We start from the raw sequence: 13,782 nt of genomic DNA, 5'->3' as shown, positions 1-13,782 counted from the left end.
AAACAGTTGTGAAAATACTTTTCTCCATCTTACCTGTATGTGGCACCATTGAGCTCTGGATGAAGTGCTTGCTGATCTATTACTGACCATGGGGCTGATGTGACAAAGAATTCCTTGTTCACGCAGTTTCTTAGGCTTTCTGGGATGCGACCTGGAATATAGTTCTTAAAGTTAAAAAAGTGTTAAGCAACTTATGGCCTTATCAAGATACAATGAGCTACTGTTTCCTGATTTCTACTGCGATGGTTAGTGTGAAGGAAAATCACATGCCACAAGCAGTGTGGAATGGTTTGGAGAATGCAGCAGTGTTTTTGGAGCCAGATTAGCCGTTCACCATAGCGGGCTGCTGTGCCTCTACTGTGGGAAAAAAGAAAAGCCCTGGGACTTGACTTTCTGCTGCTTTCAGAGATGCGTCTAGGCAAGAAGCTTTGGCCCCACCTAAGATAAATAACTTTAGTTGCAAGGTGAAGAGCGAGAGCCGAAGTTTTGCTGTCATGTTATATATACATACAATGGGCCCAATTCTTGGGTTAAGTTCAGCGGTGCCTGCAGCAAGACCCACAGATGGAGGGTTTGGGGCAAAGGGGGCTTTATGTTCCCCTTGTAGTCCTCTGATCTAGGACTAGCTGGTTCCCAGTGCACTCTCCAGTATAACCTCATGGCTGCCCTAGGTTACACTGGTTGCTGGGGAGCAGCCTTCTTCTCGTCAACGCTGGGTGACTGGCTGGAATACTGTTGGCTAAGGCTCAAGCCCTCCTGGCCTCCTCAATCGTGTGCTCATGTTACCTGCTCCAAAGGCGTGAGGGAAGTTGGGGGGCTGGATCTCTGCCATTTCCTTTTTGCTCTACGGTGACTGTGGGGTTTAGCTGGGACATATAGTTCTTTATGGTTAAAGTGCCCCGAGGCCTTGGGACACCAAAGCCCTCTGGCAGTCACCGCACAATTATTCTGATTTATCAGAGCATGGGACATTAAAGGTTATTTTTCAACAGTCTTGGTTTGTTGCTTTAAAAGTGGCAATGATTAAAATGACCCCTACTTACACATGGACTGCGTCAGCCAGGCAGCCACAGCCGGTGCTGTGCCAGTCATAAAACTGCACTGTGTGGAATACCAATAACACTTATCGGCTGACAGTGCTTTACAAAGGGAGTAAGGATCATTTCCCACAAGTCATGGAGAGGTTCAGGGCTTGATACCTTCTCCACCGGTAAAATGGGGGTAATGATGCACACCCCCTGACATCAGTAAGAGCTGTGGGTGCTAGGCACCTGTTTCAATTGGGCCACATATGAGCTGTCCAACGTAACAGCGACTCTGGCAAAACCAGGTTTAGAAACCAGGTCTCCTGGCTCCTTGTCCAATCCACTGACTCATGCTGCCTATTACAAAACAAACTAGAATATGCGTAAGATAAAAAGACAGAGTTAGATACCTGTGATTGCGCGACGGATTTCAGTAGCAGCAGCCTCTCTCATCTCTAAGGATGCCTGCTCACTGTACCAAGCAGTGTGTGGAGTACAAATTAAATTAGGAGCATCTTTCAATGGGCCTTGAGCAAAACTATGTAAACATGAAAAATCAGGGTGAAAGTTACAAATCGTGAAAATCTAATGGCCAGCTTCCTTAACATGCAAGCCACTCTGCTCTAGCCACATGATTTACAGCCACATGTAGTGAACATGGAACACCATAGATTCTCCCTCTGGTCTGAAACTGTTGAGGGGTGTCTGGCTTTGAGGGAAGAGGTGCTGAAATGCTGCTTTAGTACGAGGCTTCAGTAGGCATTTTGGACTTTGCATCAGTGCTGAAAAATTTAAAAACCAGCAGTTGTGATAATAACAGCAGGTGGATTTGACAGCCTTTTATAAACCTGCTGGATGATTGATTTTAATACTTCCATCACTAGTATTAATGAGGAGATAAATGACTGGGCGTCTCCCTCGCAGCAACAATAATTCATCTGTCTCCAGCAGGGTCTCTCTTCTCCTGCACTATGGACTGAAGGAACAAAGTCACTAATGCTCTAGACTTGAAGAGACACTGTCAGGTCATTTGAATCCTTGAGTTTGTAAGTTTGTATAGAGTTATACGTATGTAAATAAAGAAAAAGCTTTCTCAAAACCTCACCAGAAATATGTCCGTGATTTGCAGTAACAGTTTTCATTTGCATTTATAAACAAACACTCGCCTGTAGTGTCTGCATTGCAAACGTAGCAGACTTGTGCTAGTGTCGGAAAGTGAAATCTTCATGGTTTTTTTTCACTGTCCAGCAGAACATTCTTTGTAATGAAACATGACTTTTAACCTGACACAGTCCCTTTTCAACTTTGTTTTTAAACCAAAATTTTAAATTATTTATGGTATCAAGATTTCCTTGGATTACTGATTCTAGAACAGGGGTGGGCAAACTTTTTGGCCTGAGGGCCACATCGGGTTTCCGAAATTGTATGGAGGGCCGGTTAGGGGAGGCTGTGCCTCCCCAAACAGCCAGGTGTGGCCCGGCCTCCCCATCCATCCCTCCCTGTCCCCTGACTGCTCCCGGACCCCCCGCCCCTGACTGCCCCCACTGCCCCATCCAACCCCCCCTCTCCTTTCTGATTGCCTCCCCAGGACCTCTGCCCCCATTCAACCCCCCTGCTCCCCACGCTCTGACCATCCCGCCCAGTATCCACACCCGTACCCCCTGACCACCACCCTGAACTCCCCTGCCCTCTATCCAACCCTCCCTGCCCCCTTACTGCGCTGCCTGGAGCACTGGTGGCTACAGCTGCACCGCCCAGAGCACCAGGCCAGGCAGCCGCAGGTCATAGTTTGCCCACCTCTGTCCTAGAACAATGCCTACTGTATTTTCTGTTTCATAGCTCTAGGAATTCTAGGCTCAACATTCACAGGGCCCAATCGTGGGAGCTTGTGTCAATGGGAATAAACGTGAGCGCTAAAATAACTTGTAAGATGAAAAGTGAATTAACTGCACTATGTAGAGGTAGCTTTTAATTTAAAAAAACAACAAACCATTGTTTACCTAAATGGCTCTGATTCATGCACATCAAGCGCTGCTCCTCGTATCCTTCCTTCCTTCAGGGCTTGAGTTAAGGCTTTCTCGTCCACAAGCCCGCCACGTGCTGTGTTTACTAGGAATGCGCCCTGCCTCATCTAATGGAATCCAGGAGGAAATAAGAAAATATTCAATATTGTTATCCAATTACTCTTCACGTCTCACTACAATGTATTTAAATGCTACAGTAGGTAGCATCCTCCCCTACTGACATCTTCCAAGCCACAAGCACTGTATGCAGAATCACAGAACACTTTATACGGTAAATACAGGCGTATTTTCCTTGCTGAAAAGATTACCTCTGAACACGTGTTTTGCATATTGACTACGCAAGGTTGCATAGTGTAGGATTAACCCCAAAAGAAAACCTTCCAAGCTAGCAAGGAGGTTCTTGTGTTTGCTTACTCACAAAGGCTTTTATTTAGAAAGCCTAAGCTCTAGTTTGTAATGTCAAACAAAACAGGCTCCAGTTTCTGTCTCAGCAACTGCATGAAGGGGCTTTCTTACCTAGTAAAATGCTATCACCTGGTACATAATGTGCAAGAGACAGATGTAACTAACTTCTCAAAGGTAAAATCATCACTGGTATCATCACTATTATAGTGTTCTGGGTTTGCAGCAAGAACCATAAAATGATCTTCTTTCTTCTCCAGATAAGGTAAATTACCTGCTTAATCGTAAAGTCATTGATAAGGTGGTGATTATGTTCATTAAGGTTACAGTGCAAAGATACACAGTCACTCTGATATAGTAGGTCCTGGAGTGTGTAGACTCGCTGGACGCCCAGAGACCTCTCTATCCCATCCTGCAGATATGGGTCGTAAAATATCACACTGAATCCAAATGCCTTGGCTCGAACGGCAACTGCCTGCGCAGTGCGACCTATGTATTGAGAAAAAGAAGAGAGGATGTTGAGAGTCACAAGGCTTGGGCTATGTGACGCTGCAGCACTGAATCTATACAACAATGTAGGCAACAGATCCATTTACTTCCACGATTTGCTCCCACGTATTTTCTCCTTGGGCCACAGCAAATTCATTCAGCCTGCACTGATTCTGCATGCTCTCTTGCTTATTTATTATCCACATTTATTTGTCAGGAGGTGCTGAGGTGCGGGGCTTTTGGAAGAAAGAATGACATGAGCAGTGGCTAGAGCCAGGCAGGTGGTACAGAAGTTTCCCTGCATCACTTCTCTAATACATCTTCATACCCACTTACTGAAGGAGCATCTGGCTCTTCGGACTCTCCCAGGAGGTGACCTGTGGCCTGCTCCCGCTCCCATTGGCTTCAACAGGACCAGGCTTGGGCACTATGCTCCAGGGCCTCCCAAAAGGTGTTAGGCCCCAATCTTCAAATTATTTAGGTGCCTATGGGTCTTGACTAATATCATACTCTTGTACTGTACTTAGGTCATGTGGCTGACATGAGAAGTGCAGAGGGGAAAGCTAGTGTAGCGGAAAGGATTTCTCCTTAAAGAGGCATGGTGTGTTCTGAGGACATGAGCCGAGGCACGGGCTAGTGATCTCAGTGGAAGACATGTAGCCAGGAACTTCGAAGCCCAGCTCTGAAACTTGAGACATGCCGGTGAAGTCCAGTGCCACCGAGGGAATCAGATTCTGCACCTCTAACGTGCACAAGTTCATTAAATGAGGGCTGTGAAATGCTCTGAGCAGGAAAATGGCTAAATATTATCACTAACCCCCTGCACTGCCCATTCTCCCTCCCCATCACTCACTGGCATGTTTATGCCAAACTTCCGTCTGCAGCAACCTCAGCCCCAAACCTGGTGATTACATCACTTCAGTTCATTCTGCCTTTGGTTTAAGAGCAAAAAAAAGTAACCAAATGTGTCATTTAACGCTCCCCTGTGCCAGTTACACAAACCGCCAGCCTTTGAGGCGTCCCCTCCCTGCTGCAGCCATGACATCTGTAAGCCTCTTTAATTCTCAGGATCAACTGTCTAGCTGTTGACTTATCTGAAGGGCAAACATTACCCATATAGCACAGCGTGCAAAGGGCTAGGCCTAGAATGCGCCTTTACAATACAAGCAGCAACAGTGGTAAAAGGACCGTCCATTAAGCATTTGCCATGTTATTTAAAAGGCTCTTGTTTGAGTAAACGTAACTATCTGCATCCCTGCAGCACTTGGCTCTGAGGTCAGAATTTGCAGCTACAACCCCACCAGGGTAGGGCCACATTCTGTGTGTTCTCTGAGCAGGCCAGGCCATGAGGAGCTGTAGTAAGAAATGAAATCCTTTATGAGGTGCTTTTGTTCAAGCAGACAATGCCAAAAAACCCCCCACAAAAAATAAAGCCCTAGTTATAAGAGCAACTTGTTTGCTGTAGGCTTTTTCTTCCATACTCTTGCTGAATGGCTATTTAATTGGGCATGACTAAGACAACTGTCATGGTTTGGAAGCAGAGGTTTAGTAAGGCTATTCTGATAAAGAGGGACAGCTGCAGTGCAATCAGCAGGTCATTATCTACAATGTCGTTCCTATTCAATGTCATTGCCTGGACTCGGCTACCCAATTCCTACATCAATACATGCCCCTTCATTCCTCATTCGTCTGTCTGGCAATGTAAAGAAAGCCAAATAACCAGGCACTGTCCATTCATGTTGAAGTACTCATTAGAATCAGGCTATGTGAGTCCTGTGCTGTGACTGCCTGAAAAGCTGCCCTTACCTGAGTACTTCATACAAAGCATCCCCTGTCTACAGACCAGGCCCATTTCTCAACACAGCAAAGTGTTGGCACTGTCATTTTACTGCCCCCTTTTGGCTGGTGCTGGGTGATGCTGAGGGGCTCTAGTTGAAGGAGCTGGAATTCCAATGAGTGAGTGTGCTGGAGCCTTTCTCCTCCCTCCAGCAGCAAGCTCTAGGCTTGGGCCTGTGGTTACAGGAGAAGGCCCTGAGTGTGTTACGATGCGAGGAAAATGGAAGAATTTTCCAGACCAAGTCCAGCCATTCAGTGCCTCTGTTTTCATACAGCCCATGACAGGGGCCAGTGCCTCATTTCTGAATATTTAATTTCCCAACAACTGCTTCTGAACACAGTGGGTCAAATTCACCTCTCATGTAGCACCACCGAAATCACAGGAGTTATAGCAGGGATGCAATTGGCTCGTTGTCCAAAATACCAGTGATAATGGGGCTAGCCTGGCTCAGTGCCCTGGGTGAGGACTATATATGTTGGGGGAACATAAAATACAAAAAGCATGCTTACGCTGGCTCTGGAATAACAACAAAGGAATGGCCATTCTGGCTCAGACCAATGGTCCATCTAGCCCAGTAGCCAAAGTGGACAGTGTCAGATTCTTTAGAAAGAATAAACAAAACAGGGCAATTATCAAGTGATCCACCCTGGGCTCTAAGACTCAGTGCTGTGGGGGTTTTGTGGGATTTTTGGTTTAACTGAACCCACAGGTATAGTCTAGCCAGATGACTCACTACATCTTCAGCCCAGCGTTAAAGCATCTTTAATGCACATTAGCCACAAGTGGTAAAAGATGAGCCACAATGCCAGTTATCTGTGCTACTTTCGCTCCACTGCAAGTCAGATTCTGGCTTGGCTTTGCGCAGCCATGCAGAAGGCATTCGGGGGAGTGAGACTTCCCTCTCCTCTGCAGCATCCTGGAATTTCCCTTATGCACTGGTGGACAGGGATTGGGCTCTGCTCCCAAAATGGGCTGGCCAGCATGGCAGAGTCAGAGCAACTGGGTCATCAGCAGTAGGAACTGAACCTAGGACCTCTGGCCCTAAAAGCATGAGCCATTACTGCCTGGATTAAAAGACTCAGCTCTCAGCCAAGGCTGTAGCAGGCTCAGCAACTTCTGGCCCAGCCACCACTAGGGGGAAAGAGAGCACCACACTAAGGGCAGGCCTTTACTACCTGCCGGATTGGTGGGTTGTGATCCATCTATCAGGAATTGATTGGCTAGACGCAATAAATCGATCCCTGAACGCGCTCCCCATCGACTCCAGAACTCCAGCTCACGAGAGGTGGAAGCGGAGTCAACGGGGGAGTGGCAGCAGTCGACTCGCTGCCCTCCTCAAGGCCAGGTAAGTTGACCTAAGATGTGCTGACTTCAGCTACACTATTTGCGAAATTGAAATCTTCTCTGAGAAGTGAGCAGGGAGCCCAGAAGGAGCTAGGTCTCTAAGACACAGCTCCTGCCTTGTGTGGCTCCTGGGGGAAGCACACATTCACACACAGGCTGGTTCATGTAACAAATACATGGACTGGCCTCGCGCATAGCCAAGGCACTGTCTGTGGAAAAAATCATCGCTAGCAAGAGGATACAGAAATTGTTGCAAAGGTTCATGGTCACACTCCAGAGCAGAGCGTGTGGGAAGATACAGCATGAAACAAGGCTACCAGTGTGTGTGGAGAACCCTTTGGGAAAACTACCACAGGGTAAAGGGAGCATGCACGAGAGGCTCACAAAAGCCCTGAGGAGATGGGGCTCACCAAAGTCCCCGCAGCCTTGGAAATCTGCTTCCTCTTCGCAGAGGAAGCTGGGTTCACAATTCTGAACAGGAAAAGAACAGGCTCCTTTGGCAGAAAATCAGGGCACACTGCTTCTGTTCCCACGGAACTATAGCAGCTTAAAAACACCGTTAAATTGGTGGAACCCCTAGCGTGGCTCCTGTCGTATCACTACAAAACGGCTCACAAGTGCATCGTCCAGTAAAAGTAGCAAAACAAGCTATGCTGATATTGAAGATCTAAGTCAGGGATGGGGAACTTTAAGGTAGTGTAGGTAGCCACAAAATCTGTTCAAACCCTTTGACAGGCTAGCGGGGGGAGTCCTGGGGGAGGGGGATTGGGAAACGAGCCTGTCCCGCATTCATGCTGCACTACTGGCTCCTCTGCCACAAGGCTGGGCCTGGCTCCCAACTCTGGCCTGTTGGCTCTCGCCACAGTATCATGTCACAGCCACCGTGCCCCCTTCTTGGCCCTGACACCACCAGATCGCCCGCACCGAGCTGGACTGCAGGGGTACAAATAAAATAATCTGTTTAGTGGGATGCAGCCCTTGGGTGACCAGTTGCCCATCTCATTTGTAAGTCCTGAGAGTCGTACTCTTCCAAGGTCGAGACTCCATTAGATCCATCTAGATCCATCAGATGGCTCTGCTTTGGATATTTTGTCCCCCAGAAGTTGCCAACATACCAAATCCAATGAGGCCGAGAGTTTCTCCTCTGATCCGAGCTGCTCCCGAGGCCACCTCCCTTATCTGTTCCACACTCTGCACCCGGGTCCCTTCCCTCAGTGCTTGATACAGCCAAGTGTTCCGCCTGTAGAGGTTTAGGACATGGCATATGGTGGAATCTGCAGTCTCTTCCACAGCTGCTGATGGGATATTGCAGACAGCAATCCCTGGAGAAGGGGAAAAAAACCCAACAAAATCACCATCTTACAGCTGCGCGATCACGTCACTGAAACACCAGAAATCTCTAGGCTTCTCACTAATGAAACTGTTTTATGTCCAAGAAACTGATCTGAACCATTTGTATGTTCCTTGACACCATCAGCGGACCATTCCCAACCCAGCATGTAGGCGGACCTGCTCAAAATTACATGATGGCGAAAGGAATTTTGTGGCAAACTCCCAATATCACCTTGAAATTGTACTGCTAGATGCCGCTTCACAAAGGACCAAACTCACAGCTGCAGCCTGCGGACTACGTAAGGAATACCATACATAAGAACATATGACTGGCACACTGGATCAAGCAAGCACACCTTCTAGGTAGGTATCTAAACACTGTACTTCCCAAGGTAGATTTTTTTCACAGGTTTTAAGCTAAAGCTCAAGACACCCTTTAAAGCGAAGACTCCATTTATTTTAAGCAATCCTAATTGCTAACAATGAATCCTATTTTGATACTTATACATTTTTTGATACTCTATTTTTTTCCCAATGAACCAATTAGAAGTTCTTTTTAAATGTAATACCAGCAGTACAGTTATTACAGGAATGTTACTGATCTGCTTTCTTTACTTTAGCTGCACATAACATATTAGTATATTACTTTTCTGCAGTGAAGGGGCAAAGTAGTTCCAAAGCATGCAAGTCCCAGCCAGGCCCATTGTTCCTTCACGAAGGTTGGTTTTATAAGCTGCAGTAAGACTGCTTTCACCTCTGAAATGTCAGTCTGCTGCATTCCTATACAGAGCAAGCATCCCGCCCCACACACCCCACACACACACACAATGGTGGTACCTCACCACTGTGCCACAGCAGGGAGCGATATTGGCCAGTGCAGCTGGTCGTTCTCTGAGACAAAAACTAAACCTCTTGGATCTATTCCGTCCTTAATCGAGGCTGTTATGACACTGTTGCATAGTGATGTGTGGGAAGGAGGGGTTCCTTGGGTGCTTCTGGTTTAAATTCTACTGCCAGATCGAGGGGAGATTGGGGGTAATTTCTGTCTCTGATGGGACTCACCCCATCTCTGGAGCCCTACCAGGATTACTTATCCTTTGGGCTCTTACAAACACTTCTGAAGAAATGTCTGTATTTGGGATGCACCGAGGGTCAGATTTTTTTTTAAAAATTCCCAGGGCAGTCTGCCCTCGCCATACCAACAGGCCATCACACTATTTCCCATTGTACTAGCTGAACACTCTTAGTAACAGGAAAACAGTAGAAACATGTGCTAAGCTCCCCTGAAAACCAGGCTCTTACTGCACACGTGTTTTTCTATGCAGCCTTTTCTCTCTCCTCAGTTATAAATAATGAGAAATGTTTAATAGGTAAAACAGAGATTTCCCAGCCCTTCACTCTCCCTCTCTGCAATGAATCTGGCCCAGGGACACAGGATCACCCCAGGCTAAGGGAGAACGTTTTTGCATGAGTCCCTCTTTTTTTGCCCATATGAGAGTCAATGACCATTTTGGGTAACAGTTTCAAAAGTGTCCAAGTGGTTTAGGAGCCTATACCTCACTGAAAGTTGTTTAGGGTCCTAAAATCCGAATATCAAATCCTCAAAGGTATTTCAGCCGCTAACGCTCAATGAAATCTATGTAGGCACCAAAATACCTTTGAGGATCTGGCACTTTTGGGAGCTTTACCCACCATCATGACTGCATTCCTTTTAAACCTTTCCTTGGAAAGAGCAGTCGTAAAGTTTGCAGCCCCATCTTGCTGTAAAGGGTCAGAATCCCACAGTCCTTATTCAGGCAAACGCATATGAAAATCCCTACAGCCCAGATCCTTAAAGGTTCTTAGGCGACTAAGTCCACATTCAGGCATTATGGATGTTCTCATAGTTGACACCTAACCCTGGAGACACCTCCAAATGCTGGTCAGCATTTGCAAAGCCACCTAAATGGTGACGCTGCCCCACAACTAATGAGCAGCTTGGAGGCCTTGCTCAAGTTGACACCCTGTAGACCCCTAAGCCAGAGTCTCAAATTGGTCAGGGGAAGGGGAACGCCTATCTCACCAGCAGGGCCCAGTCCTGTAGGTGTGCTCAGAGCATAATTAAGCCATACCTGTGGACAAGAGCAAGTGTGGGAGAGCGTGAGCAGAAGAGAGAGATGGTTTCAGCTGCCAGGGCATGGGCTAAGTAATTGACCTGTCTTTGGTGCCTCACTCCAGGACAGGGTTTGCAGCTGAGACTGCCACGTGGAGGGAGGCACCCAGCAGCCAGCTGCTCCGGTGCCTAAGCTTTTCTCCTTGCCCCAAGTCTTTCCTCGGGATTTCACTCCCAGCTAGCTTAGGCGGCTCCCTTGCCGATTCCTTCCTTAGGTGACTAGCTCTCCCTCTGCACTGTAAGGGGAGCCCAGCACAAGGCTGATCGTTCCACCGGGCAGCAGACTGTCTAGAGTTAAGTACTGCTATGTTGAGCAGGATAATGTCTATGTACTGTACCTTCAAGGATCTGCGCACTGGTCCTCACCTTGTGAGAAGGACCTATGGGCTATCTGTGCATGTAGGCAGTGCACTGCCAGCCTGCCTGACAGGGACAGATTGAAGAAGTGAGGACTAGTGGAAAAATTAACTGAGGGGAAGGGCAATATTAAAGCCCGGTGCGGCACTCAAAGCTTGTCTTCACTGCAGAGTGAACCCAAGTTATAACAAGTGTTGTCCTAACTCGAGTCCCGTCCACACACACACACAACCCCTTAACTCCAGAGCTGTGGTACTTCTAACTCATGTTGGCTGGTTCATTGGGGGGACAGGGCGACTGATCATCAGCTACTAACACACCCACTCCGTGCTGCTAACATAATCGCTGGTTGTAGCTTGCGTGTTATTTCACTCTCACTTGAGCTAGGCTAACTCGAGAGCCTACTCAAGTGAACTCTGCAGTTAGGACATAGCCTCAGGGGGGCAACCTGGAGCAGCTGAAGTGATGCGGGAGAAGGAGACTCAGCTGTAATGGCAAATGAGGCAGGTGGATGGGGAAGTTCGTCCTTTCCCCGGACAAGGGCTTCCTCCCCAGGAGGAGGGGCAGGCTCTCACCTCCCACTAAACCTTCCTTCTCCCATCACTTGAGTCTCAAGCAGCCTGACGCAGAGTGGTAGCTAGCCCACTCCTGCATGGTGGAGGGGTCACTCCTGCCTACTGATGCAGCAGCAGCCCTGAGCAGGCTCTGGTGCAGGCTGCAGCCCTGTCAGCATGGAGCAGGAGGTGAGGCTAGGCGCAGGGCTTGCCAAGTTCTCACAGCGCTCTAACCTCTTTGTTAAGGTGCAGGCAGAGGAACGGGCGCTTGCCGGGATCAGTTGATCAGGACACCCATTAGAGCGGACACTGCTGAATAAGCCAACTCAGCAAGACCTACAATTGTGAGCTCAGTCCTGCTCTCAAGGGGCTGGGATGCTCTAGGACTAGTCGAGCAGGTGGGGAATTCTGCATTCAATTAAATATACACAGGAACAAGCAACTGATACGGCACCCCCCGCAGGCATGTTATTTTACTCTACTCCCGTACTTTCAACATGCTGCATATTTTTGTATTAAAAATGCTAAACTGTACCATCGAGTTTGCTAGGGGAGAGGTAAGTCACTGTGGGGGTGCACTGGGGGGGCCTGGGAATGCCCCAACCAGTGTCTCCTACTTTGCACACGCTCAGCTGCTAGTCCCGGCTGGGCTGGGGGCGAGGGAGGATGGGACTTGCTCTTTCCTGCCAGACCCACCCCCAGAAGCCCCCCAACTGCACGAAGCTCCACATCTCCCCCCACCCTCCTGCTTCCTGCCCCCATTGCTTCTCAGCCACAGGGGGAGGGGTCGCTGTACAGGGAGCTGTTCCCCCATCCACCAAATCCCTGTGCATCCAGACACCCCCCAGTCTCCCACCCCACTGAGCCTCACCCCCTGCATCCCATTGCCCCCCACACCTGGACCCCCTCTGCCAAGTCTCACCCCTTACAAGCCCCCCACACTCAATCCCCCACCCCATCCCCCTCTGCACCTGGACTACCCTACAAGTCCCTCACTCCCAGACTCCCACCCCAATGAGCCCCAACCAGCTGCACCTGGACGCCCCTGCTGAGACCCCACATCCAGACCCCCTGCTATCCCTATCCTTCCCATGCTCCCTGTAGAACCCCAACTACCTCCATCTGAACCTCCCTGCAGAGACCCACTGCCCTGAAACCAGAAACCCCCGACAGGCCCCTGGGCATCCAGCAAACCTGGACCCCTCACTGCGCCGTCCACACCCAGATTGTCCCACACAGAATCCTCTCGCCCCACACCTGGATCCCCCCACACTGAGCCCCTCCACACTTGGGTCCTACTGGACTGAGCCTGCTTGCCTTCACCTGGTGCAGAAAAGCAGGGCCCTGGAGTGTTTCTGAGATAGGCCTGGCCTTTGTGCTGTGTCAGCCTCCACATTTATTTATTGATAAATGAAATTTGCAGAATTTTTGGTGCAGATTTCCCTTGAGAGTAAATGTTTGCACTGTAAACCTTGTAAAGGTCTGATCCAAGCCCACTGAAGTCAATAAGAGTCCTTCCCCCGACTTCAGTGAGTTCTGGATCAGGCCCTAAGGCATTTATATGTCTATTGCTCTCAGTGGATGTGTAATTCTAATTAATGCTGAGAGGTGTTACACGCACTGTGTAATGTGCATGGTAAGGAGGAGATGGAGATGAAGGAGGGGTAGGGTACAGCCCCATAGGATGTAATATGAAGTTAAAGTCTTCAAATGTAAATAACTGTACAGCTTTTGTTTATTTTTAAAAGAAAACACCAAGGAGCTACGCAAACTATAGTCAAACTGTGAGCAACATGTCAACAGCCCACAGCCAAATGAACATATTTTTGTAGATAAACACTTTGCCAAGTGTCTAATTCAAAATGATTGTTCCAAAGAGCACGCATTTTCTTTACTTTTACTGAGATTTTGAAGGGATGAATTATGTTAACACTAGCCTATCAACAAACCTGAAAGAGCTGTGTTCATCGGGCAAGGCATAAATATCAGTTTGATTTTATATGCTAATGGTATCCATTAGTGGTAAAACAATTCACGTTGCTGCTTGCAACATCTCACTAACATTTCTGTAACACACAAATATGGCCAATATATATTATGACTCTTTAACCTAGTTAAGAATGCAACGTTATTGTGATAGAGAGCATCACCAGGAGGCTGCCACACAATCTTCTGGTTTCTTTTATTTTTGGGGGGGGTGGGGTGGGGGGGCATCAGAACAAGTTTTAACTCTTAGGAAGACATGATGCACTGCTGCTAGTCTGGT

At 48.1% G+C, this 13,782-nt stretch overlaps 1 protein-coding gene across 18 annotated transcripts in view; it reads right to left on the bottom strand.

The window, feature by feature from the left end:
* CTBP2 (C-terminal binding protein 2) overlaps positions 1-13,782 on the bottom strand; it is a 231,161-nt gene that overhangs the window by 9,483 nt on the left and 207,896 nt on the right. For all 18 annotated transcript variants that reach the window (XR_012160053.1, XR_012160052.1, XR_012160054.1 and 15 more), the window contains 5 exons: positions 8,237-8,443; positions 3,726-3,940; positions 3,026-3,156; positions 1,436-1,563; positions 34-151 (listed from right to left, as the gene is read on the bottom strand). Coding sequence is in view for 15 of the 18 variants with exons in the window: in XM_073354099.1 (XP_073210200.1) it covers positions 34-151; positions 1,436-1,563; positions 3,026-3,156; positions 3,726-3,940; positions 8,237-8,443 (799 nt within the window). In the remaining 3 variants the exon portion in view is untranslated. The remainder of the gene's footprint in view (positions 1-33; positions 152-1,435; positions 1,564-3,025; positions 3,157-3,725; positions 3,941-8,236; positions 8,444-13,782) is intronic.

This window comes from Lepidochelys kempii, chromosome 7 (assembly GCF_965140265.1).
Source record: "Lepidochelys kempii isolate rLepKem1 chromosome 7, rLepKem1.hap2, whole genome shotgun sequence".
Classification (NCBI taxonomy): Eukaryota; Metazoa; Chordata; order Testudines; family Cheloniidae; genus Lepidochelys; species Lepidochelys kempii.
Note: the sequence above shows the minus strand (reverse complement) of the source record. Positions and strands in the feature narration are given on the sequence as shown.